Source organism: Eulemur rufifrons, chromosome 23 (assembly GCF_041146395.1).
Source record: "Eulemur rufifrons isolate Redbay chromosome 23, OSU_ERuf_1, whole genome shotgun sequence".
Classification (NCBI taxonomy): Eukaryota; Metazoa; Chordata; class Mammalia; order Primates; family Lemuridae; genus Eulemur; species Eulemur rufifrons.
The window spans coordinates 16,528,345-16,555,935 of NC_091005.1; the positions used below are offsets into that span (position 1 = coordinate 16,528,345).

A 27,591-nucleotide genomic window follows, 5' to 3' on the forward strand; every position below is an offset into this window, starting at 1 on the left:
TTCTGGCCTCCTCTTTCAGCCTCCCAGCGGACCCGGCTGTATGCTCTGTTGAGACGCTGACACCTTACCCTAGATCAGAGCCCAGTATTAAACCTCTGGTCTCACTGCATAGGATCTAAGTCCTTTCCTCATGTTATGGTGCTTTGTGCCTAGCAAGACAGGGGACAAGGTATGAACAGCATCCAAAACTGTGTTTTGAAAATGTCTCTGACCACAATATTCAGTAAGAAATGAATTAACACTGTGATGGAGTATACACTTGTACACACACACACTTGTAAACAAGTCACACAGGCCAGGAGTGGTGGCTCACACCTGTAATCCCAGCACCCTGGAAGGGTGAGGCAGGAGGATCGCTTGAGGTCAGGAGTTTGAGACCAGCCTTAGCAAGAGCGAGATGCCGTCTCTACTGGGAAAAAAAAAAATATATATATATAGAGAGAGAGAGAGAGAAAGATATCAACTGGGCAACTAAAAAGACATAGAAAAAATTAGCTGGGCCTGGCAACACATGCCTATAGTCCCAGCTACTTGGGAGGCTGAGACAGGAGGATCACTTCAGCCCAAGAATTTGAGGTTGCTGTGAGCTAGGCTGATGCCATGGCACTCTAGCCTGGGCAGCAGAGTGAGGCTCTGTCTCAAAAACAAATCAAAACAACCATGTTACACAAAAGAATATCTACCTTACCTTATGATACATTCTGAACATTTTTCTTCTATACTATTTTATTTGTTTAATGCTAGTTTTATCCACTAAATTGATTTCATAATCCACTAATGGGTCCTAATGTGTAGTTTGAAACATAGTGATGCAAACACTGGGAACATGTTATATTCCTAAAGTTCATTGATTTGGAGTTATAAAATTCTAAAAATAGAAATAGATCTTTCAACAGAAATTTCAAAAAACATTTCTCTTTCCTGGCACGTAAAAAATGTAAAGAGTTGAAAATATTCTGAAGAACTGGTGGACACATGAGCTATAACCAGTCAGAACCCAGACACACACAGGCGACACTTGCAGGGGAGCCCCAGGGAAGAGTTGGAGGACTCACGGGACCCAGGCCATCGGTACAGAGACGCAGGGGGCACCTTTTATATCAATGCTGCAAAGCAATCTCGTCTTCCTTTCGCCAGAAGAAATAATGAGACTCTTGGGGCTTGGAAGAACCTTAAATGTCAAATTCTACTTTCTCCTATCAGATAGCAAAAGTATATCAGCATTTCCTTTAAAAACCGGAGCACTGACTTTGGTCCTATTCAAATAGCTAACTTCAATTAGAGGTAGGGTAAAAAAAACGACTCACTAAAATGTTGTTCTACTTTCTCTCTCGTATTTTTTTAAAACAATGACTAGAATTTTATTAGCCAAGGAACAGCAGCTGGAGGAGAGATAACAAACCAAAAAATACATTTTAAGAATCTTTAAGTACATCACATATTTACAATTAAAGTGTCATATCTTAGAAGGCCACTGTCCATCAGCTCGGTAAATGTACCAACTTCTGAAGCCACACTGTCATAGTCCCACTTGTCAATCAAATTAATATCCATTATCCTTTGGCTCAGGAGGCTGCCTTTTGCATCTGACGTGGGTCTCTGCATTGGCATCAGGAGGGCGCTGCCTGTGGTTTAAGGCCAACACCTTCAAGGTTAACATGGGCTCTGAAGGCAGGTGCTTCTCCCCACGAAAACTTCCACCTTAGTGGCTCAGCTGACACAGACAACACGTGAAGTGCGGCTGCGCACGTGTGCACCCATCTTCCTGCACTGATGTCTACGCCAGACAGCCAGACAAGAGAAGGCAAAGGCTCGAGTGAAGCTGACGGTGCGCAGGCTTTGAGGGGAACACACTTCTGTCTCGCCGGGGACAAACTCGGGTTCTGGAGCCTGGCTCCTTGCAGAGAGCTTGTCACCATCAGGGTCCTCTGGGATTTCTGACAACTCCCACGGTCTGTAGGTTCAGAAAGTGCTTTCGAGCAAGCAGTGACACCCACACCCAGTGGGACACACCTCCTGGGTCCGAAACCACTCCATCATGTGGCTGGTGTGGCCACCGTGCCCGCAGGTCAGGCAGAAATTGGACGATCCGCGCACGGCCACGTGGCAGATGGCACACTGGAATGTGAAGCCTTTGCAGAGGGCACACTGCGTGCCACGGACCTCGCTCCGACAGTGGCTGCAGTACACACCAAACTCTGGAAACGGGTGGAGACGGACAAAACAAGAGGCATCTTGAGTTTCATTCTGAAAAAGGAAACTGGGCATTGTCAGGTAGGAAAGATGTATGCCTCTTAGGATCCTGTCTGGAATCTGCTAGACCGATGTCTTTCATTTTCTCTTTTTTAAAACAGCAGAACTCTTTCTTCTGCCATCTGGACAAGTCTGATCAAGGGCGGCGCTGTCACCGCAGTGGCGGGCGTGAGCAGAGGGATGCGCCAGGCGCCTGGCTCTCAGAGGCCCTGGTGGGCACCCAGTGCCCTGCAGCAGGTGGTAGCTGCACTGATGCCTCTTCCCACGGCTGGCAGGGGCCTGGCGTGTACAAGGCGTTTGAGAGGCATCAGCTGAAAGGACTGAATGGCTCAGTAAACACTCCAGCCGAGAGCGGGCTGGTTGTACCACACCTGCAGCCAGCCCTCTGTACCACCTGCCTGCCAACTGGCCACGCGGCGTGCGACGCCCAGGTCAGGACACTGCGGCGCAGCCCTTCCACGTGCGAGGACTGGCTCCCTGCCTCCTGGAAGCGAGCACGCGGGCGAGTCCCACCAGGACTGCTGCCATCACCACCCTGGGGCCAGACGCCCGTACGGCCACTGCCTCCTCTGCTGTCACTCCCAGGGCTCTGTACATCCCTCCTCCTGTGTCCTCCCACTGGGTCCCCCCAAGTGCAGACCTCGCGACGTGTCCTATTAACACCTACTTAGCTCAGAACAGTCCCTTTACCACCTGATGCTAACTAAATCCCAGCTGCCTCTGGTGGCCTCTGGCTGTTTCTTCCTTAAGTCCTATGACCCCAGGGGCAGGAGGGGTTAGGAGCATGCCCCCTCATTGTCCCCAGGCCACACTGTTCCTCTGAGGGCCAAAGCCATCTGGCCTCACCAGCCTCTGCCTCTTTGCTGTCAGCTACTGACATTTTGGAGACACACCCCCTTTCACTGAAGACTTCTGTCCTTGGTTCTCAATCTTCCCTCCACCCCAATTCTTAGCATGATCCTTGGTGTCCCCCAAAATCACACCACTAACCCTGTGCCCACTGGCAGCTCAGGTCTTGGCCCTGTCATCTCTAACCTGCTGCCTCCACCCCTGTGGTCCACCGGCCCCTTTCTGGCTGCAATCTGCCCTTTGGCCAACCTGAATTATGTGGACCAACTTCATAATCACCTTTTTTTACAAATATCTTCAATTCCTTTGCCCCCTTCCTGTACCACCTGGCAAAACCTCAACCCGGGATGAACCATATCACCTGCCCACTCCATGTCTGCCCCCAAGAAGCCGAGCGACCCTGGAGGAAGGCCCATCCCACCTCAGACACACGCTCACCGATGGACAGCCAGCCCTGGGAGAGACTGTGTTTCCTCTTCAGTTCCCAGGATGCTACTTCAGCCATCGCCACCTTCAGCAAACCCCTGCCAGGTGCCTTCCCCCACCCACCCACCATGGCCTCTTCTGTCACTTTGCTGATAGAAGCCTTTGAATGGGGGACCCTTCATCTCTGTGCCACCATGTGTTCTGCTCGCCCCGGCTCTGCCCCGCTCCTCTCCTTCCCTCTTACAACAGAGGACAGGTCCTTTCTTCCGTAAGAACTGGCTTCTCTGCTGTACGACAACTGGTGGGCAGAAAAATCTACCAATAAAAACTTCTTCAATACATAGTACCTAAGGACACATTTTATGACAGTCCTAGTTAAGATAAATCCTGAGACAAATCAGACTGGTTTGATAATTTGGGTTTAAAAACAGCTATGTCTAAGCATAACTAAGCATAACTTTTTATATTATGTAAGATTTCAGTTTACATTCTCATGGACAGCCTAATTGGTTTAAACTTCTTAAATTTTCATTGCTGGTTTTATTGGTCTGATAAGACATTTAAACATTCAACATTTAAATTAAATTTAAGGTTATGAGAATGTAAAAAAGTGTATGTTTAAGTAAACTGAATTATAATTTTTTAAAGGGTTTGTTCTTTGGTGCTTGAGATAACTGTAAATGTAAACTTAATTATTCTCTATCTATCTGGGTAAAATTATTAAGATGTCATCTCTCTGAAAAACTCATAATATCACTAGTAATTGTGCTTCTCTACAGTGAATCAGTTTAAACAATTTCCAAGATCCTTAATAACTTTAAGATCTTGGACTCCGATTGCATTTAGTTAATTAATGAATAATCTTTGGGGGATCTGGACAATTTCTAAGTAGATCTAAATTCACCAAGACAGAAAATACTGAAACACCAAGGCACTCTCCCTGGTGTCTTACTGGCACACATAATGGAATGGCTATTAGTTATGTGTACTCGCTTCCATTCACCACCTGAGGGGTACAGAGGGATGTGGGGTGTGTTCAAAATAGCAGAGTTGTCAAGGTGTCTTTTACATCCGACATCTTTGGAATTTCCCTGACAATTTGCCTATGGTGCCAGTCCCAGGCAGTCCCAGGTTTTCTCTGAATCTTTGAAGGAAGAATGACTTTGGGTGTTGGGATGACAACAGACACAAATTGCAAAGCAGATACTGTTTGCAAATATGAGGTATGAATCTGTATTCAAGATAACTGATGTGTTAGTTCACCAAGGGAAATGTTACAGTTTTATTAAGATGGTCAATCAATGTGGTATATACACTGTCTTACTGAATGCCCCTAAGGTTAGTATATTTTAAAGTGAAGAGATTTAAATTTGCTGGTTTTGTGTATATATAAAATATATACATATATAGGTAATTTAACATTTTTAAACAAAAATGGTATAAACTGTAAAGAAGGCAAAAATAATTCAAAAGAAAACTGGTGGCCGGGCGCGGTGGCTCATGCCTGTAATCCTAGCACTCTGGGAGGCCGAGGCGGGTGGATCACTCGAGGTCAGGAGTTCGAGACCAGCCTGAGTAAGAGTGAGACCCCCGTCTCTACTAAAAATAGAAAGAAATTATATGGACAACTAAAATATATATATACAAAAAATTAGCCGGGTATGGTGGCGCATGCCTGTAGTCCCAGCTACTCGGGAGGCTGAGGCAGGAGGATCGCTTAAGCCCAGGAGTTTGAGGTTGCTGTGAGCTAGGCTGAAGCCACGGCACTCACTCTAGCCCGGGCAACAGAGTGAGACTCTGTCTCAAAAAGAAAAAAAAAAAAAAAAAAAAACTGGTACGTGAAGAAGAAAATGTAAAAAGTTATTCTGTATCTGGATAAAATAGGTTTATTATAGCATCAAAATAATTTCACTTGAAAGATGGTTAACTTTCGGTGCTTTTTTGGTCATGCGGAGTCACATTAAACAAAAGTCTACTTCTGAAAAGTCTAGGGTTCTTAATTATTTGCTGCTGTGTTTATTTTAAATATTGTCATTCTGAACCAAGTATGTTATATTTCTTATGTTTATGTACATAATACTTATATCTAATCACCCCTGACAACTTTTTTATTATTTTTTTTTTAGGTCCCTGTTTTTCACACTGATGGCAACTCTTTTTTAAACTGCCTTTTCCTAAATTCAGAATAATAAAGCTCTCGGTGTCTTCTGTATCTCTGCTACCTGTAGAACTTCCCAGATGACCAGTGGTCAGAACTACAGATCTATTCCCTCACTATACAGAAGGAGGGATGCTGGAAATAACTGGGAATGCTTGGTACCCTCCATACTTTTCATTAGTTCAGTTTTATTGTCAGAGCTTTTATATTTATTAAACTCACAATATGAGAAATCAAAAAGGGAATTCAACTTCCCTAGGTAACTGTATACCAGTACAAGGTTATTAATAGCATTTTTTTTTCAACAATTGCCTTTCAAGATCAATAGAAGGATACTTCGTCTATTACAAAGACTGGCGTATCTGTCAACAAATTGATTTTTAAAATTTGTTTGTTTTACATTTAAAATGAAAACACAGCTCTTCTTTCTTTCTTTCTTTCTTTTTTTTTTTTTGAGACAGAGTCTCGCTCTGTTGCCCGGGCTAGAGTGCCATGGCGTCAGCCTAGCTCACAGCAACCTCAAATTCCTGGGCTTAAGCGATCCTTCTGCCTCAGCCTCCCGAGTAGCTGGGACTACAGGCATGGGCCACCACACCTGGCTAATTTTTTCTATATATATTTTTTTAGTTGTCCAGATTTCTTTCTATTATTTTCTTAGTAGAGATGGGGTCTTGCTCTTGCTCAGGCTGGTCTCGAACTCCTGACCTCGAGCAATCCTCCCGCCTCGGCCTCCCAGAGTGCTAGGATTACAGGCTTGAGCCACTGCACCCGGCCAGTCCTCCTTTCATTTGGCAATAATCTTAACGAACATTTTACGGGATGAATTAAAAGACACTGGAGATTTGTCAATATCCTCACTGTCCAAAACATTGTGGTCTTGGGATAACCACTAACCAAATCCTTAGAGATGACTGTGTGTTGTAACTGCATAGGAGGCTCCTCTGTTCTGCACAACATTGTTACTATAGTTGTCGTAAGCTAGCCAGAGCCATTTAGCTTTATTGTAAATTATGGGTTTCTGCTTTGGCCTCACACTTGCCTAAAGTCCCTTGCTTTAAACTATAGGTCAGAAAAAAAAACTCCAAATCATCTTATATCCTGAGACTTTTTAAAAAAGGAATATTTTGTCTAGTATTAACCCCACAAAACAAATGAAGCCTTGAACCCTGTCTATAATTATCTACCCCCCTAAATGAAAACAACTTTACCCCTCAAATTTGCTATGCTGATATCTGCAGATATGAGATGACCCTTGTAGACAAGATAAGTACAAGAGGAAACTGCTGGTCTCCTGCCACGAAGAGATGACCAGTGGCGCTGTTAGCCTTGTGGTACTTTTCTTTCAATACCTGCTGAGTCCTGTATTTGGGCAACTCAATTCCCCAAGTCAGGATGACCTTGTAAAACTTTGTAAATGGAAAATACTTCTCTTAAAGCTTTTGTCTGTGAGTCTACCTTTCACAATCCTTCTGCCTCTCTTTTTAAATCTTGTGATATTGTTTTATTGGTATTAGGATATATTATTCATTCTTGACTATCATTTAAGTCTTCCTGAGTCTATGTTTCAGACTCTCTGATGGATCATAGACTTCTTGACACCCCCCCCCAACCACACTTTATATTTCATTGTACATCCCACAGACTCCAACATGATGCTTTATCTTATAATAGTAAATGTCAATGAGGGCTTAGCTGATTGATGGATTAATACATAAGTTCCATATCTCTGTGATTCACATGTTTTCCTGAAAACTAATTTTAAAAGACAAGTTGCTCCAGGCTATCATTAATCTCTTCCTGCGACACTTTCATGCATTTAGGTGCTCTAGAAAAATATATTGCCTAAAATAGCATTTTGTGTCTTTGCATTTCTTCAAGTACATAGACCGAAATACTCCATATTAAAATAGTCCTTCTTATTCACTATCTAAATCTCTGTATTACTCTAGTTTGTATTTTTAAATTGAAACTATATACACAGACACAATTTCAAGAGTCAAATTCTATGCATCTTATTACAAAACTCAGCACTTCCTGCCACCTCGCTCCCAGCACTCCATAGGGGAAATCCCTTCAACTTGTTTAGCTGTTTCTTTTGTTTTTATCTCCCAATCTCTAAACAATATGTTCATGTAGCTATTTTTTTTTTTTTTTTTAGAGATGGGGTCTTGCTCTGTTGCCCAGCTGGAGTGCAGGTGAAACCTTCAGAATTCAGGAGTGCAGTGGTGTGATCATAGCTCATTGTAACCTCCAACTCCTGGGCTCAAGTGATCCTCCTGCCTCAGCCCCTCAAGTAACTAGGACTACAGGCGCACACCACCACACCTGGCTAATTTTTGTATTTTTTTTAGAGATAGTGTCTCGCTATGTTACCCAGGCTGGTCTCAAGCTCCTGGCCTCAAACAATCCTCCCAAAGTGTTAGGATTACAGGAGTGAGCGACTGCACCTGGCCTATAAAGCTATTTCTTAATTTTCATCTTTAAGCATCATCTACTGACTTTGCACAGTGGAAAGCTCTTTCACTACCCCAATCCAGCCATACACATACACCACCCATCCCTCAGCTTCCCCACACAGTTCTATTAGCATTTTGGTTAGAGCAATATCCCATTTTTATGTTATTTACTTGGGTAAACATTACTGAAGCCAAGCCATGTACTATGATGACTTTTCCTTTCTTACACATTTTATTTTTCCCAGAGGCAGTAACTGTCTTATTCTTTTCATTGGCTTAGTTTGCTATGTACTTATCAATAAATCATCTCCAAACTCTCCCTCAAATATTTGAATCTTCTATAAATACACAGAACATTGAATCCACTAGATATTTTTTCAGTTTTCTCTTCTTGAAGCCAGGGTTTCTGAAGCTCCAATCTGGACTGGTTTCCTTCTCGGTCTGGCACAGGGAGGTGAACCAGCATTCCCACTCCCTTATTTCCTGGATCAAATCTAGTCCTCCTTCTTAGATAGCCTGAAGGTTTACTTTCACACATGAATGATAATTTGGGTGCAGAATTCTCAGTTAGAAACACCTTGAGAATGTCGAATGCACCGCGGCCTTGTCAGCTCCTGGGAAGTGTGGCGCCACTCACATTCCTCCCACCCGAGTACTAACCAGACCCAGCCCTGCTCAGCTTCCAAGACCAGATGAGATCAGGCATGTTCAGGGTGGTATGGCCACAGACCACCCATATTCTTTATCCTTTGTATGTGACCTGTTTTCTCTCTCTGGAAGCTTCTAGGGTCTTCTCTGTATCTCTGGTCTTTCTTCATTCATCATGCCACATACTCAGTAAGTGCTTTCAATCTGGGAATGTGTTTACCTTCTCTAGAGACAAGATTTCTAGTTTTTTGTTGGGGTAATAACCAGTGCTACAAACTAGGAGTGGGTTTCAGGGGATCCTAAAAGGGCTTTCAGACCACACCCCTGTTTCTAATCTCACCTTCAAGCCATTTCCAGAGGTACCTGAGCCACACGGGGGCTCTGCAGTGCGCCTTGGTTTTTTGACTGCCAGCGCAGGATTCGGCTTTATCAGGTAAAATCAGCTGCCACTTGTTAGGTTTGTTCCAGGTGGGAACCCAAAAAGTATGTATAGGACGGAATGCGGTTAATGGAAAACTCAGGCTTGTGAAACAATAGCCACAGGAGTGTGGAGAGTCCCCGGATGTTGTAAATCTAACAGCTGCAGCCAGCATTCCTTCCCCCCACCCTCATAGGGACGAAGTTTTTCCCTTCCTATCTCTCGTGATAAGGATGTCGCTGCTAAAGGATGGATGTGACTGGGGCAGGGGTCCTAGGAGCTGGCTGTTCTGGCCCACTTACTTACTCCCCCCGGAGAAACCCTCTATAAAACTCAAGACTTCCCCCTCCCTCATGGTGGACCCTTTTTCACCTCCACCCATCTGCACCCAGATGCTCAAAATAAACAGCATTTTGCTACACATGAGGCTCCAGACCTAACACCACTATCTGCTTCCCAGATCCCAAATTTTATTGTCAGCATTACTTCTCCTTCTCCAGTTAGGCCTTTTCAGAAAAGCTCCATATAGACACTTTGGTGGGGTCTCAGGGAGAGAGGAATCAATGTATGTTCCGTCTACTATCTGCAGTCTTCCATTTCGTCCTTTTAAAAATCTCTTTGCAGAGGTTCTTTCACATCAGTCTTGCTTTTCCTCAAAACTCACTGATGTCTCATTCCAACTCAGGATTTCTGGCTCTTCCTCCAGGATCTAAGCTCTGAGTACTGGTTTCTCTCAAGGCCCAGGGCAGGTGGCCTCTCCCTACACTCTTCCTTCCCAGCCTGCCCCCTAGCTCCCAGGTCAATATACCATCTACATGCTGGAGATTCCCAAATTCCCAGTTCCAACCCCAGGCTCTCCTCTGAGCAGCCCACTCACATCCGACTGCCTGCGTGACTTCTCCAGTCCCGTATCTCACACACATCTCTCACTATCCCAAACTAAGCTCACGATTTTCTTCCAGTCTTTTCCATCTTAGAAGCTGGCACTGCCACTGACCCAGTTGCTCAAGCTAGAAATCCAGGAATCGCCCAAACTCTGTCTCTCTTCCTAATCCCACATCCAAGTTACTGGCAAGTCATATTGAGTCTACCTCTAAAATACCTTTTTAATCCATCCATCTCCCCTCACCTCCATTGACACCACCCTGAGACCAGGCCGTCAACCTCTGACTGCCATAATGTTCTCCAAAAGGGCTTCCTACTTCTCATCTGCCCTCTTTCCAGCCTTTCCTCATGTGACAGCCAAAGTGATATCTTAAAACATAAACCACACCATGTTGCTTACTTCTTAATGCCCTTGGAAGCCTAACATTGGACTTGGAATACATCCAAATCCTTGACCACAATTTACAAGTCCCTGCCTGATATGCCCTAGTTAGCCTTCACTGTAATTTGACACCATTCTTCTTACTTCCTGTATTCCAGCCACACTGCTGTCCTTCACTCTTCCTGAGACAAGTCATTTCCCCCGGCCGCCGCCTCAGCATGGAGGATGGCTCCCTCTCACCCTTCAGACCTCAGCTCCTTGGAAAGGCCTTCCCAACACACCTCAACAGGTCTCTAAGAGTCTTTCTCCCTGTTCTCCCTGCCCCAACATCGCTCTGTTTACTCATCAATATTTATCACGACATGTACTATTTAATATTTCTCCCCGACTCGGCTAGTTCCACCAGGGCAAGGAATGCGCGAGCACTGTGCGTGAGAGGAGCTGGCTGGGTATTAGTGGGATAAATGCATAAACATCCCCACTTCCACTCCATACCAAGTACTGTCCATAAAACCACTTCTGTTGCAACAGAAATTCAATCTTGTTATGAAATTTAAAGGTTTTCAAAAGCTTGGAATAGACTCAAAATGCTTCAAAAATTCTGCTTCTAAATGAGAAGCTAAAACTTCATTCCAAATCTGATCCTATGGACAAACTAAATGACAGGAACTTTCAGACAGTGACAGGAAAAGAAAGAAATTCATATTCACCGATCCCTTTGTGAGGGTCAGGAGGACAGGAGACGAACTTCAGCACTTCAGCCCGCTTCTCCCTCAGACCCCAGCGATAGAGGATTTCCCCGTAGCATTTCTTAAAGTCGTCAAACTGCTGGGTATTGGCGGGGTCCAGGAGCCTAGATAAAATTCAAAAGATGCCCTGTCAGTTACTTTAAGAAAAAACAAGATTGATACCAAACAGCACTTAATATACGCTTCCTAGGGCAAGAGTCCTGCCTCTGGAGGCTCTAGATTTCCGGAATTGCAGCGTCGCCTGGGAAGGTTGTCACCTTTTGTTTCTATCGTGCTGGTCTCGCTCTCGCTCCCGGGGATCGCTGTAGGTCAGACTGCCAAAGCGCAGTTCTTCGGGCGAAGACTCTCCCCAGGGTGAGGATGCATGTTCTGCCTCTCTTCCCGCTAAGAAAACCAAACGGAAAAATCAGAGAAGGCATGGAAAATATCTGAAAGCTCTCATAATCAGTGTATATGCAACTGATTCCCTGGAAGAAAAGTGAGCTAAGCTGAAGATTCTGAGAAATGTAACTAAACAGAACTCTTTCCTAGTCTGAACCTTTTTGTCCAGGTATTGATTATTAAGCGAACCTGGTGATTAAGCACACACCGTAACGCTAAAGCAAATTAGGGCACAGTGACATAGCAGAATGTTATGTGGTCATTGTTTAGGAAGACTTCTTAAACAACATGAGAAAATGCTCATGATAAAACTAAAAACAGAACACAAAATTGCACACATAGAATGATCACACACACGTGCATGCAAAGATTGGAAGAAAATGTTCTGGAATGTTAATGGATATTATTCCTAGGTGGAAGATCAATGATTATTACTTTCTTCTCTAATACTTTCTGTTTGCTTTACTTCACTGGACATGTACTGCTTTTATAATCAAGAAAATTAAGATCATTTTTGAAAGAAATTTTTTTAAATCCACGAAACACAAAAATACCTAACTCAGCAAACAGATCTTTATGGAGCTGGAGTCAGACCCAGCTTCATTTCTCTACACCAAAAGCGGTCACGGGAAGAGGTGAGTAGGTGACAGGAAGTGGCAGAGGAGCTTGGAAGGGGCGTGTGAAGGGGGAAGGACAAGGGTTAGGTTTTTGGGGTGAACAGTGCAAGAAGTCCCACTGTCAGTTTCTCGAGGTTTCGAGATGAAAAGCACCCCAGTGAGGCACAAAGACCCTCATGGGCATCAAAGAAAGACTACGTATTAACAACGTGCACAGCTTCTGCAGTACTAAAAATCCAGCGTGGGCTAAGTCATTTCCACACCAACCTATGTTCCAGCCACCAGTGTTGGGCCCTGGGTCCGACATACTGGAGCAGGAACCAGAGGAAGTAAAGCTAGGCTAGAGGCGGGAAGAGAACAAACAGGACTGGCGTCAGAATACTGTTCCACGTGAAAGGTCACTGAAAGGAAAAATCAGACACGAACCAGAAAACTGCAAACTTACATATCGACTATGGGACACCACAAGATTAGAACGGTTAGGAAAGGGCCCAAAGGGGTTTGGTATTCCCTGGGGCCGAGACTGGGCTTCGAACACGCTGCAGAGCATAGCCAACGTCTGAACATCCCGGAGCCGGCAATAATGTGCCAACCTGAAGAACAAGACGAGAGGAAAGAAAACAAGTCAAGAGAGGGGACTGAGGAGGGATAACTACCACAGTCACAGAAGGTTATTGCCACAGGGGTAGGAAGGGAGGCCTCTGAATTCTGCCTCAAAAACCCCTGTTAGGAACTGGAGTTTTCTACAGATCCAGTGGTTTGACCTACTTTGAATTTGGCTAGATTTGTTTTGGAATATAAGGCATCAAACAAAGCATTACAAATGATCTAGATAACTCATCTGGAAGCTTCCAGTTGGCATCCAGGCCTGGGCTTGCACACGAATGTAGCTTCTCCAAGAGCTAAGCAGACTAATCCAATATCTGAGTGAGACAATACGTGTTCTCCTAGTCTCCCCAACTCCGAAGAACAGTCACACTGCTTTTTAGGGGGTTCCTATGTATATCATTCGTACAACCTAAAGCTACATGAAGGAGCTGAGAGAACCCTGTTACCATCACAGAATAGTGAACAGTCAACAGGACACATGAGTCTTAGGGGTTTCACATCCTTGTTATAAATGACAAATACTGTATAGCTCCTTCTGCAATAAAAAGTTGGTTCTGCGCAGAAATTATTTCAGCACTAAAAGATCCTACTTCTCATTCCTCAGGCCTCTGCACCCTTCTCTTAAGCAATAACATTTATTTAAAGTGTTTATGGACCTAAAACTGCCATCACTCATTTTCCTCACTTCTAGTTCTCAAAACCTACAAGGACTCCAGCAGCTGTCGCCCAAATGGATGTCGAGCCCAGGGTGTTTCCAAATCTGGGTCAGACTTCGGACCAAGGCAAAGATCTGTAGCTACCGTAGCCAGCGACCAGACCTAGACAGATCAAAGAGAAACACACAAACTCAGACTGGTGAGGACGGGAGCAGAAACCAGGAAGGAACCCACCTATCCTCCAAACACAACCTAATGACTTGCTGCTCTGAGGTGGGCAAAAGCTGGAAGCTTATTGAAACGCAGAATTTTAGGCCCCACTCAGACCCACTGAGTCAGAATTTACAGTTTAACAAGATCGTTAGGGGACTTGTGTGCACTATGAAGTTTGAGAAACACTGGCCTTAAAAACTTTCATTAAGTAAACTTTAGAGAAATGACACAGTGCGATCATTTCAAAGGATCGTCTATTTAACGACTGACTCACATGACTTGTTCTGCTGCTTCAGGAGTGAACTTGGCCGGCAGGGAGGAAAAAAAACATTCTATACTATGTTTAAGATCTGTCCTTCTTTACCCAAATAATGAAAAACTTTGTTGCCTTCATTACAAGAGATTCAGTATACTCTCTGAAGCTTAAAAAAAAAAAAAAAAGGCCATGATGAAACAGACTTGGCTTTTGTTCTGTTGACACCAGCTCCGAACAAAACCTTCAAACTTGAAATGTTGTGGGGCTTAGGAGTCATCAAACAGAAACGAATGCTCATTAAGTATCTGTTAAATCCAAGGTACACACTAAATACATCATGTCATAAACAAAGCCCCCATCCCCTCATAATCTTTAAAGATCGAACACTACTTTTGGAAAATCTTTCTTTCTTTCTTTCTGTTTTTTTTTTTTTTGAGACAGAGTCTCACTCTGTTGCCCTGGCTAGAGTGCCATGGCACCAGCCTAGCTCACAGCAACCTCAAACTCCTGGGCTCAAGCAATCCTTCTGCCTCAGCCTCCCGAGTAGCTGGGACTTACAGGCATGTGCAACCATGCCCGGCTCATTTTTTCTCTATATTTTTAGTTGTCCAGCTAATTTCTTTTTTTTTTTTTTTTTTTTTTTTAGTAGAGATGGGCTCTCGCTCTTGCTCAGGCTGGTCTCGAACTCCTGAGCTCAAACGATCCGCCCACCTCAGCCTCCCAGAGTGCTAGGATTTACAGGCGTGAGCCACTGCGCCCAGCCGGAAAATCTTTCTTGGTAGCAACGCATCACTGTATGCTCACTAACTGGAAACATCAGACACACAAAACCAATGAAATTATGTGGCACCGACATACTTGAAAAATACACCCAAGTATCATTTAAAAAGAGAAACTTGAAGTTTACTTTCATCTCTATAATCGATGCCCCACTGAATGGGTGCTAAAAGAAGTTAATGACTTTCTGGGACCTAAGGAGCTCAGTCCTTACAGAAATAGATTGCATCCATCACTGAATTTCTCCTAAAATTGGGCAGAGACGTGACAGTGTTTGTTACAAGACGAATGGAAATGTTAGGGATTTCGTAATGAGATAAAAATCAAGGAAAGGCCTTAGCTCTGATTCATTTGGAGGGTTATAAGAGAAAAACTGAGCTGCCAGGACAATAGCTAGTAGTTTCCATTGCTCAGTCTAATCCTCATGCTAAAGAATAAGGGTGCAATAGAGAAAGAAAATGGATTAGTGGTTGTCCAAGGCTGGGGGAGGAAGAGATTAAGAAGTGACAATTAGGGGTTTCAGGGTTTCTTTTTGGGATAATGAAAATGTTCTAATACTGTTTGTGGCAATGGTTGCACAACTTTGAATACACTAAAAACCACTGAATGGTACATTTTAAATGGGTAAATTTCATGGTATGTGGACTATATGTCAATAAAGCTGTTAAGCAAAACAATACAGGAACAGTTTGCTTTAATACACTGCTGTGCTCCTGCAAAGATGAAGGAAACTTAAATCTATAATATTAAATCCTATTTTTATAATGAACATCCCTAAAGGAATACTTTAGTAAACCTTTTATGAAATGAAGCGATTTTAAAAGTTAAAAAAAAAAATTGAGGGTGCAAATGGCAAAGATATAGATGCCCAAATTTAGGTGTTTGACAATCACCATGTTACTAGAAAAGAAATGTAATAAAAAATATCCAGTAATTGCTTTAGGACCTTTCCCATTACGCACTAGTAAGAAAAACATCCAGAGGATTTGGAAAACTGCTCTAGCCCTAGAGGTTGGCAAAGAAAATAGGAAAGGAACTGCAAAACAGGAGGCGCACCTTGAAAGTGTTGCTAAACCACAACTACAAAGTGAAAACAACTTGCTCGTAAAGAAAAATCCAGATCTCCATCAAAAAGGATGTACAATACCTGGACAAGATCCTTCCTTCCAACAAGCAAGGCAGAAGTGGCATTCTTCTGACATGTTTCCTGAATATCATTCACATTCAATCTGAAATTTTTTAAAAAGAATAAAAAAGTTTCTTTCTAGTCTAACTTTCTGAATCAATGACGCCTGGTTTAACAAACAGACCAGAAATGGCCTCTTTGGTTGTCAGTCAAAATGTTTTATTCTGTATTGGTCTTGAGTTCCCTTTTCATCTGACTTGGAAGAAAAGCTTAGCTAGAGTTGATGTTAATACAGCTGCAGGTTCTGGCCTGGGGAATGTGAAATCACTCACCTATTTTCAGTCAGGAGAGGAGGCTGCACTCAAATACTAATTTGCCACCCAGCTTGTCTGTGGAGTTCCCAGGGTTTCAGGGTTACATAAGAATGGATTTAAATATGTGCAACACTGTGGTTCTTAACACAAAGAGTAGGAACATGTATACTACATAATAAAAATACTTTCTATTATGAGTTCAAGTTTAGGAAGCAGCAGGAAAACTGCAGGCCAGCCTTTGTATGCTGGTCACTCACCTCTTACCTCCTTTCAACCCAAAATAGCTCTGCTTTTGTCTCTTTCTACACTGGGTTGTAGGAGGCACAGTTCTAAGATGGTCCCCAAGATTCCTGCCCCCTGCCATGCATGCCTTCTATAATCCCCTCCCTTTGAATGTGGGTGGCACCAGTGAATACCGATGGGATATCACCTTTCCATGATTAGGTTATTACGCAGGTGACCTTGATTTCATCAAAAGGGAGGCTGTCCTGAGTGGACCTGACCTAATCAGGTGAGGCCTTAGAAAGAAGGTGAAGTGGTTGTGAGTCTTCAGGAAGATGAATTCCCAGAAGAGTTCTATAGCTGCAAGGGATTGAATTCTGCCAACAGCCTGAACAGGCTTGGAAGAGACCCCTGAGCACTAGATGAGACCACCGCCTGGCCAAGGCCACGTATTCAGCCTGGTGAGACCCTAAGCAAGGATCCAGCAGAGCCAGGCCCAGACTCCTGACCCGTGGACATTGGAATATAATAAATGACTGTTGTTTGAAGCTATTTAATGTATTTGTCGTAATTTGTTATGCAGCAATAGAAGGCTCATACATTGGGATTCTCCTAAAACTGCCTTTGAAGAAGGAGTTCCAACACTTAAAAGAAAAAGAAAAAAAAAAGGTTTGATAATCTTGACTAAATCAGTGCAGCATACTTGAAAAACAATTTTTCTTTTTAAGAGACAGGGTCTCCCTATATTGCTCAGGCTAGATTTGAACTCCTGGGCTTAAGCGATCCTGCCACCTCAGCCTCCTGAACAGCTGGGACTGCAGGTACATGCCACTGTGCCTGGCTTACATGTGAAACCTGATACTTACATGTACAGTTCTCCCAGTGACTTGTGCACAGGAAGGAGGCACGCGACATCCTGGATGATGACCTTCCCAGCAGCCTTGATCTGCCGGTTGCCAGAGTCTGATCCCTCGCGCTTACTTTTCCATCGCCGTGATTTCTGGGGGAGATGACAAGATATAACTAATGGGGACTTATGGTAAGCGAAGCCTACAGTTGCAGAGCACATCATATTTGGGTCATTGGTAATTTGCAGAGACTCTAAATTACACCATGCCCACAATTATAGGAATCAGCATCTGTAGGAAATAAAAGGATGACAAAGGGCATCGAGCTCTTGATTCAAAATCCTAACAGGAAACTAAGCACCTACTGCAGGGCTATATATATATTCCGCAGGTGCTCAAAAACAGACACCAGGAAGCCAGGATTAATGAATTAATTAATTTAAAACAGCAGGTAAATAAGTTAGTAAAGACCCCAAAAATGTGGGAGAAAAACAATTTTTAGGTTGAGTTCATGACTAGGTTCAAAGTTCTTGCCTGAAACTAATCAAAGTTTTTTTCCTTCTCAGTTTCAACAAGATTTGTTGTAAATTTAATTCAGACACAGCAGTATGGGCTCTGCAAACCTTAATCTACAGTAGGAAGACAGAGAAACTTAGCAGCTTAAAAAGAATTACTCTATTTTTCTAGTAGACTTGAATTATTTCTAAAAGGGATCATTTTCAAAGTATTTGAATCGAGGGACTAGGGTAGGGACATGGAAGGTCATGAGCAAGTATCCCTTTTCCCCAGAGTCTCACCTAGAAGTGGCTGTGTGAGAAGCCTGGACGTGTGAACTGAGAGACGTCCCACAAAACAAGAATTATTAGAGTACAGCCCCACCTGGCATTTTCAAGATGACCACCAGGCAATGGAGCAATATTCTATTTTATTTTATTGCCAGAAGTTAAGAAGGTCACCACAGTGATTTAACCAAGGAAGGGAGTGACATATTTATTAACAAAGGAGGCAAAAGGAGCTAGTGAAAAGGGCCTGGACCTTGAAGTCAGAAAGCCAAGGCTCACTGCTCTGACTGCCACGTGTACTGGCTCAATATGCTCCTGGGTGAGTTGCTTATTTGTTGTGAATGTAGTCTCACACGTGTTATTCTTTCTTTGCTCACTGATAACTTGTGGCTAATTGTGAGCTCTGTTGTTCCAATCTCACAAGTTTAACAAGCATACAATGAAAAGGCATGGGTATAAATTGTGTAAGCTGAAAAATGCAATCTAAAAATATATAGTTATTAGGAATGTATATAAGCTCTCAGAGTTTAAATTAGATAGTTACTTAGATTACTCAAAAATATACTCATTTTCTGCAAGTGATTTTTATACAATCACTCTTCCATGAATTAGTCTTGGTCTAAAGTCAGGTGTTCCTGACCACTGAGGAACCATCTAATCCCAAAGTTGCCCCATGCAACCTGCTACAGGGTTATGATGTGTCTTGGAACCTACTAAATCCAGGACATCTGGACTTAGTTCAAGGCAGGTGAACGAAGAGGTTTAGTGGAAGTATCTGTGAATTGTTCATCGTCTGAAACTACATATGCTACGCTATCAATTTGAAGCCTTGACCCATTTGATCTTAAGAAGCAATTCAGTTACTATTTACTATTTATCCATGCCCAAGTCATTATTTTGCAATAAAAGGGGAAGCTTAATCCATTATTGCAGGATAGACCTTCCATTGTCTACTGGCCCTGGTTCTTTTCTAAAGAATTATGTGCAAACTCACAAAAATACTACCCTTTTAGCCACAAACATCCTGAAATGGGGGCAAGTAAGGGGAGAACATGTTAAAGAGCAAACAACCTGTCAGAATGGGCGGGAGCCGGGCAGCTAACTGACTTAAGACAAGTGTAGTGACACATGCACTAGATACTATGACATGGCCTGTTTAGGGAGCGTAATTTTGCTTATTTCTACCCTGCAGTGACAGTGAACAGCACAAAGGGCTTAACCAGAACAGGGATGGTACAAGGTACACAAACTCGTTTCACCGTGATTCTCATTCAGGTTTCCAGGAGTTAAAAATTCCAGGAAAAGACACTGCACAGGTCCCACGTAGTTAGTTATTTTAAATGTAACTTAGGGTACTGGATTAAAAAAAAAAAAAATCTACACTAAAACGATGCCACCTGGAATGAACATGATCCACCTAATTTGGTCTTCCAGGTTGGCTGGAAGGCTTCTGAAACACCGCACCAGGCAGTCACTCTGGCTCCTTATTACGAAGAGAAAACGAGAGGCACTTAAACAATTGAGCAATTCACTATAGCTCAGTTTAGCTACACAGTCACAATAAACAGAGGCCTGGGAGGGATGAGGTCTACTAGCTTTTAGCATACACTGAAAATAACCACAATTTCCTGACTTCCAAAGCAAACCTAATGAAAGCATATTATTAATTATATTAAGGTCCATATGCCAAAAATGGCTCTTTGCAAGTAGACTAGCTCATCCGAAAACTGACAAATGACACAAGTTCAAGTGTACAAATGTTTGACTTAGGATTGTCAATATTAGCTCCCGCTCACTCTGTGCAGGCATTAGCCTCGCCACATGTCTAGGGATATTACTCCCATCTTACAAATGAGGATGAGGCTCACTCAAGGTCACAGTCCTAAGAGTTGATACAGGCCTGTCAGGCTGCTAAAGTCATTCTTAACTTGATTTTCAGTAAATGATTTTAGATTTAAAAAAAAAATTAAATCCTGACTACGCTACCTGTTAATATGTCAATAGTTTGGTCCATTTTTTAATGAATCTGTCTCTGCGTGTAAGGAGATTAGCATTTGATTCTAGTGATGCCTGTCCAACACGCTCCCTCTACAATGACTCAAGTTCTGCAGTTACTTTTCTGCGGAGCATGTGACTGTGTTCTGCTCAGCCAGAGTGTCTGGGGAAGATGTGCAGAGGCTGCGGCTCCTGCAGCTCCCCAGCTGCACGTAGGGGCAGGCCCGAGTCAGATCAAGATGCTGTATTGTAGGCCGGGCTCGATGGTCTACACCTCACACTGTTTAATCTCCTTTCGTGCATTTGTTAGAATTAGGCACATTCAGACAGAAGAAAACTCATAGTCCAGAGAGATATCTCAGGACTCTTCCCCTACTTGCAGCTTTGGGTTACAGAGATCAGTAGAAACAAACCAATGTGAGCTATACATAAATACTTGATGAAAATGTAAGGGGAGTGGTCTTTGACGACTTTCTGCAATCATCCTTCATTGAATTATGGAAATCACAGTCTGTATTTCCTGGGACTTCCTGAGACACCAGGCTTCTACATGATTCCGTTTGACCTGTAGTGTATTTATAGGCGGTGCTTTATGGAACCTCACTCAGCTGTCTTTTGAGCTTATACTACAATGAGGTTCCCCAACATGGGATCGCCCTAATTATAGCTGCCACCAGGAATCAGACTGTGAAAGCAATTACGGGACAGTAATATTAGTTTTTTTAATCCAGCAAAGAGTAACTGCAAAATATTGTCAAAAATTTTTAAGGGTTTGTAAAACTATTTTGGTATTTTTTTTTAATTTGTTGGTTGATGGCTTTTAAACCTGAACTATCTCCCCTTCAGGCTGTAGGAGTCACTTAGTAATCCTGCCTAGTGGCTAATTATTTTGGGGATTCAGATATAACAAGGCTGCCTAAATACACTAAATCTCAAATCAGATATTCACTGGAGCCTTGGGTCTTACCTAACAAGTAGATGGACAATCTTTCAGGGTGTTTCCTCTTGTGCTTTGGCAATTAAAGGGGTTCACATTCCACCCACACCTCTCCTAAGACTTATTCTTCCACTTACTATCTTGCCTGCGGTTTTAGGAGTCTCTCTTGTCTGTACAATTATCAGGTAACAATACACAGATGTCTTTCAGCATGCTCTGGTTCCAGAGAACAATGAGGTTGAGGTGTGGTTAATCTTCCTGAGTGAGGAAAGGGTGCTATGGTCTAAAAGGCCCTAAACTTCCTGCATTGCTCCAGTCCCACTCCGACTGGCTTCAATGGAGAGACTTTTCTGTGCAGTACAATTGGTACCTCTGGGAGGCAGAGCACTCTGCATTTCTCCTATGTCTTTTCAGTGCTCCATCAGTAGAAAATGTCCCGTCCCCACAGATTTCACGAGAAGGGATTGGGGGAAGAGAGACAAAGCAAGACAGACAAATTAATACGTGATGAGCACCAGGACGCCCCTCTGAGCATACCAAGAAGGTGTTTGTGGCGTTATGGCAAAGAGGGCAGGGAAGAAAGGCATGGGGGAGGGGCGGGAGGGAGGCATTGGTGCAAACAGCACTGAATGACAACCAATAGCCAGCTTGCGACTGTACCACCATTATTACTGCTACTATCAGAGGCAACATCGATGCCAATATATGGGTTGAATGTAAAAACAGCCCAAGAATAAGCCACCAACTGCTTCGCAGCAACCCCGTCAGCAATGCACAATCAGCAGAGTGGGCAGCAAGTCAAAATAAGTCCTATTTAAATAGCAGCGGGAGCACAGACTTCCGGACAATGAGTAGAAATTCAGCAGTTGGGTTGGCTGGGACAGGCTTTTTGAGGAAAGGGGGCCACGTTGGTGGCTCCACCTATAAGTTGTTGGCAGCAGTGGTACGTGCTAATCGGGGCTCCTGATTTCAACTGGTTTTTATGTGAACAGGCTATAGGACTATTCTCCGAAACATTCTTTATACACAAAGCTCAAGCAGGCCTTGCACAGCTTGAGGTCACCTTGTCAGTTACTGAAGCATGAAGGGGATGGGAGAGGAAGACAGAAGAGGGGAAATGGCCAATAAGAGTGAGTAAGAAAGAAAGAAAAGGAAGAGAGGATGTCCACAGCAGAGGTTTTATTGTCAATGCAAAATACTGATGGTAAGGGAAAAAAAATCGTTCCAGAAAATTCCCAAAGGATAAAAACTAGTGTATGTGTCATGCCAATGAAGAAGGTGGGCACCTCCCTCTCTGAACTAGACCAAGGCTACAAAAACAGAGACAAATGGCAGAAGCCTCTTATATCTTCCTCTGCTCCCCCCATGCCAAAGGGGGCTTTTGAAAGCTCCAAGAAATTACACAAATGCCCCAAGCGAAATCAGGTGAGCTGACGGCTTACAATCAGGGTTCTTTCCAAGAAACCCAGTATTAAGTTTCATTTGCAAAAAAGTCCATTCAGAATCCTCAATAATATTAACCCATTTGAAAGTCCATGATTGATTGAACAAGGAGGCAGTCCTTGGTGTCTGAACTCCCCCAAGCGAGAAATTTATTGTTGCTGGTCCTGAAAACCAGCCAGCCTGTCATTTCAGGTTCCTCAAAGCCAGGCAGGTGGCATTTTATTCTTGGGCCTTTGGGTAGAGACAGGATTAGTCAAGGAGAGTATTTGCACAGCGCACAGTACCGGGAAGTCGTTAATTGCTTGTATGGACCAACGTCGCCGGGCAGAGCGAGGAGACATCTGTGCGTGAAAACGTTACACCCAGGAGGAGGGAAGAAAAACACCAAGAAAATTAAAAGGGAAAAATATAGAGTAAAATGAACGCTTCCCCCACATCTGATGGATTAAAAGGTACAATAATACACTGTAAAATGGGGATTGGGATGACTGGAAAATCTCAACAGCAGTACTGGGATTCCCTCACCTCCCTCCCAAACCACCACACTCCCAACAAAGCTTCCATTTCATTATTCTGTAGTCACGTTTCAAGGTATAAGGGGGCTGACATCAATACGGCTCTGACAAAGGAACTCTAACAAGGACTGAGATCATAGCGCAACTGGCAAAACAGGCAGAAGACTGCCCCTGTAGCAGGTGAGAGGGAGAACATGTATAGAGAGTACATTCTCATTCCTAAAAGGGAAGATACTCTTCGATAGGCTCATTATACCAGACTTTTTTTGCTGATGTGTGGCTGGGGGATGCTGAGTGACATGGGTATCTTGACACTGGGACTGCAGGACCATATCTTCAGGGCAATGCCAGGGGAAGCGAGAGCCCTGGAGAAATGGGGGGAAGGAGGCAGCTAAGCCCAAGGAGGCGCCGTCTTGCAGGCTCCCTGGCTAACAATCTGAATGTGCTAACAATCTCCATCTGTCTACGGAGATCAGAGAGCATTCTATTAAAGACCTCCCCAGTTATATACATCAGAGCTATCTTAGTGACATAAGCTGAAGCAAGGGTGGGAGGTTGCAAAATTTTAAAAATGTAAAGCAATATCTAATACTTATCGTAAATTCTGGGCCTCCTGACTTATCCTGGAAATGAATAATATTTCATCACCTATTAATAGTTGGTCCACTTGCCAAATGAATACTGGCATCTCCCTTTGCTTTCTGACTTTCTATGAAATTTGATGTTTTTTAGGTCTCTCACATGTTAAAATTTTTAGGAGCAAACTTTGGAATTCATCTGGAGAACATCTGGATGAACAAAACAATATGACCTAAGTAGGGCAGGTTAAAAACACACAAAAGCAACAAGAGAAACCAATGATAATCTCCAAATGGCCCTCTAAAGATTTTTTGTAATCACAAAAATACCCTAGAATTCCCTCATTGCTATGCCTTAAGGCAGTTATATTCCATTCCTTTACTCTTACCCACCTAGAGCTCTCAGGGGTAGAGATCTAAAAGGGAATCACAATCACAATATATAGAACAATTTGAGCTGAAAATGAAGACTTAAGCACAGAGAAATTTAGTAAACTGGAATCATTTCCAGAACAAAAGTAATAAAAGTGATATCATTTGACATGTGAAACTAGACACCTGAGGATTAGAAAATACTCTTCAAGGAGTACGGACGGCTGTGAAGAAGATAAGGGAGCCTGTCTAAGTGATTCTATTTCTTCAGTGCCCCCCTCTGCCCCATGTAAATGGGATGGACATGAACAAGCTTCAAGCAGAGAGAAGTTTACTTCAAATTCACCACTAAATAACTCACTTATTCATTTTTTACCTTCTTAACCTATTAGGTTGACCCACATCAAACATTTTTTTAGGTCAAAAATGATCAAATATCAGCAATTTCACATGATTTAACCTAACAATTATTATATGTCATCCATTAAAGCATGTCCCCTCCAGCGTTCCTGGGGTTTTTGTAATGTTCTAGTTCTTGACTATGTGACTGTTAATTCATTGAACTATACAGTTACGATCTGTGAACTTTTCAGTATGTGCTACCCATCAATACAAACGTTTCATATGCAATTGTAGTAAAAGTGTCCCCCTATTTGGTCACCATTTGAAACAGAACATAAAGACCACTTACTACGTCATACTAGGGGACACTAATGGCCCATTTTCTGTGGAGAAGCAGCACACTGGGAACATCTCACAATCCCTCCTCTGCTCCCCAGCAGATCCTACCTGATAGGAGATGGTTATCCACCTGCTTTTGATCCCTCTTTATGATTGTGGTATATGTAGTCAAAGAGGCCAGATCATCAAAAATACAAACATAGGCTTTAAAAATGCTTCTGCATGAGGAGAGGTGCCATCTTGGAACTGGAGTTATTGTGACTAGAGATGGGCTTTACACACAACCACAAAGTCAAGACCGCCCAGTCCAAGCCCAAGCATGGGTAGCACGTGACATGAATCAAAGGGGAATTCAGAGCTGCCTGTTTGAATGACAGATATCCTCCACTTGGCCCTGACACTGAAGAAAATTCCCACATTTACCCAACCATAAGTCTGTTTGGCTTTTATGACAATAAAATGCCTTAGTCCCAACCAGTTTATCAAGTCACCTATTCAGTTACCTGCAAGCCTGCAGAAAAAGGAAAAAGAACTAACCATTTTTAACATAAAGGACTTGGGTGTGATATAGTTTAGTAGGTGTTCTAAGGAGGTCTGTAGTACCCAAGGGGGCAGAATTCCATCAGAGACGTGAGGAAGGGGACTATAGGAAATTGGCCAGAAAGGCAACACAAATATCACTTTCCCCTGTTCACCTAAGTGGTTTCACCCAAGACTGGTCTGGTCTTAAAGATCAGTTGCTCCCACTCATTTAAGTCACATACAACCCTAAGAATAAAGTCAGAGACGGTCAACTATCAGTGTGAACCAAGAAGGTCAGACACTTCTAATACTTCCTAGAAATTGGTGTTTTACTTAAAATAATTTGATTTTTGAAAAACACATTTTAATTAAAGACAATCCATTACTTTTCATTTAGTGAGGGACAACAAAGAACTCCCAAGGACTGAGTGTGTGCAGTAGGTCAGTGGTAACTGTTTAAAATATCATGTTGGCTAAAAGCCTTTGTAAGCCACAGGCTCAATCTGATGACACAGAAGTTTTTCTCGGAATCATTCCTATGCTCTGTCAACATTCTCCATGATATTGTCACCGAAGGTTTCTGACAGCTTAATGATAACGACTCTAGGGACAATGAGTTCCTTAAGAACCTAGGAACATAAAGAAAAGTTCAGGTGACTTTTGTATAAACTGTTCCACTCAAATGGGTCCTCAAGTGGAGTCTTAGGAAAAAAACCTTTTAGACATCAACTTTAAAATCTCTCACAACTATGAAGTTCCGAACATATTAAAATTCCAAGCCTTCAGAGGCATCCCTTAGTTTGTTGACAAACAATAGAATACCCACGAAGACCTGAAGCTAAATTATCCTACCTGAAATAAGGGGAATCAACGCAGTGAGTGGGGACTACAAGGACAGGGTTAAATCGGGAGTGAAGAACACGGATTGTAGGAACTAACCACCCCCCCACCCCGTGCCAAACCAACACACACATTTTATCATAGTTAAAACCAACCAAAAGAAAAAAAGTGATGGCCTTTCTTGAACAAATTAATTTTGAAAGTGAAAGACTACAGGGGGATTATTAATTTAGCTGCTACATGGGGCAGGCAGGGAAACAAGACCAGGACTCCAGGAGAAGGGGTAAGAATCAGAGGTGACGGCTCCGGCACTTACCCGCTCCTTGTAGTAGAAGGAGCTGATGGAGACCTGCTCTTTCTCGCTGCGAGTGGGGCTCCCGCTGTACAAACGAAGGTTCCCAGGGGCCTCTGTGCGGATCTTCATTGGTGCAATCAGCCCAGTATGATAAGCAGACAAGGCTGAGAGAGATCTGCAGTTGAAAATGAGAATTACCCACACTGGCTACGGTCTCTTCACATTTCTAAGTAGTGCTATTCTTAGCATTTGATGACACCGAGAGGAAAAGACAGACAAAATGGGAAGAAGATGCCAACTCCAAAAAAAGAACCAAATAAAACTTTTAAAACTGAAAAATGCTTTATCTGGCTAAGCATAGAATTCTTCTATGATTGCATATATAAAAAATCCAAAGGAATCTACAAATTACTAGAATAAGTGAATTTAGATTCAAGGGCATTTTACAAAAATCTACTATATTTATATATATTAGAAACAAACGTTTAGAAAATAGTTTTAAAATTTCATTTACAGTAGCATTAAAACACATCAAATACTTAGGAGCAAATTTAATTTTTAAAATGTGCATGAAAATACAAAATGTTGCTAAGAGAAATTAAAGATGACACACAACAATGGAGAAATAATATACCATGCTAGTGAACTGGAAGATTCCATATTGTTAAGGTGAGTTTTGGTCATCCAGCTATATGCTTCAGATTTGTGTAATTTCTACCTTAATAAAGTGCAATTAGTTAAATAACTTCCTACCAAGAACATTTTCCCCTCTGATCCAAAGTCTATATACACATATTTGGTGTTTCCCTTTGAGAGTAGGAGACCGTTTTCTAGTTCAACCTTTCCAGTAAGGAATCTGGTGTAGCGCAGGCATTCCCTTTACTTAACCCCAGTTCTTTCGGGGTCAAGGTCTTATCTGCCTGGGTTATTGCAGAGACTAGCAGCCTCCCAGGAGAGCAGTAGTGTCTGCTCACACACTTCACCCAGTTCTCTTTCTGCCTTGTTAGCTCAGCTATTCATTCGTAACTGTGATAACTATATTGCATCCAATATATTCAGGTGTTGGTAGCAAGAAGGCTTCCAAGTTATCTTCGTCACCGGATTGCAGGACCAGAAGTCTACTGTATAATCATAAAGTTTAAAAAAACTGGTGATCATGACAGAAAATATAGTTAGAGCATTCCCAATGGGCCAGGCAGTATTTTAAATGCTTTTACAGGGACTAACTCATTTAATCTTCCCAGCAACTAACGGAGGCAGCTGCTATTATCATCCCCATGTTACTGTGGAGAAATTGAAGCTGAAGTTTATTTAGGTAACTTGCCCAAAGTCATAAAATGACAGGGCCAAAATTTGGACCCGGGGAAGTTTGGCTCTGAAGTCCATGC

At 42.8% G+C, this 27,591-nt stretch overlaps 1 protein-coding gene across 1 annotated transcript; it reads right to left on the reverse strand.

The window, feature by feature from the left end:
* Nucleotides 1-1,362: 1,362 nt before the first annotated feature.
* Nucleotides 1,363-26,965, reverse strand: LOC138373814 (GATOR2 complex protein WDR59-like). Its single transcript, XM_069456412.1, has 10 exons — nucleotides 26,957-26,965; nucleotides 26,225-26,410; nucleotides 17,262-17,395; nucleotides 15,881-15,962; nucleotides 13,537-13,649; nucleotides 12,668-12,815; nucleotides 12,490-12,562; nucleotides 11,482-11,608; nucleotides 11,186-11,328; nucleotides 1,363-2,198 (listed from the first exon to the last, which is right to left on the reverse strand). The coding sequence occupies exons 1-10, from the start codon at nucleotides 26,963-26,965 to the stop codon at nucleotides 1,963-1,965; spliced, it is 1,251 nt and encodes a 416-aa protein (XP_069312513.1). The 3' UTR covers nucleotides 1,363-1,962.
* Nucleotides 26,966-27,591: the final 626 nt, after the last annotated feature.

Bases quoted from the DNA above. Each gene is read 5' to 3' on its own strand.
- LOC138373814 (XM_069456412.1), bottom strand. The intron at 11,329-11,481 runs GTGACAACCTTC...AATTTTATCTAG, and splicing joins CAGCACGATAGAAACAAAAG to GCTCCTGGACCCCGCCAATA. The intron at 2,199-11,185 runs GTGAATATGAAT...ACCCGTTTCCAG, and splicing joins TGACCCTCACAAAGGGATCG to AGTTTGGTGTGTACTGCAGC.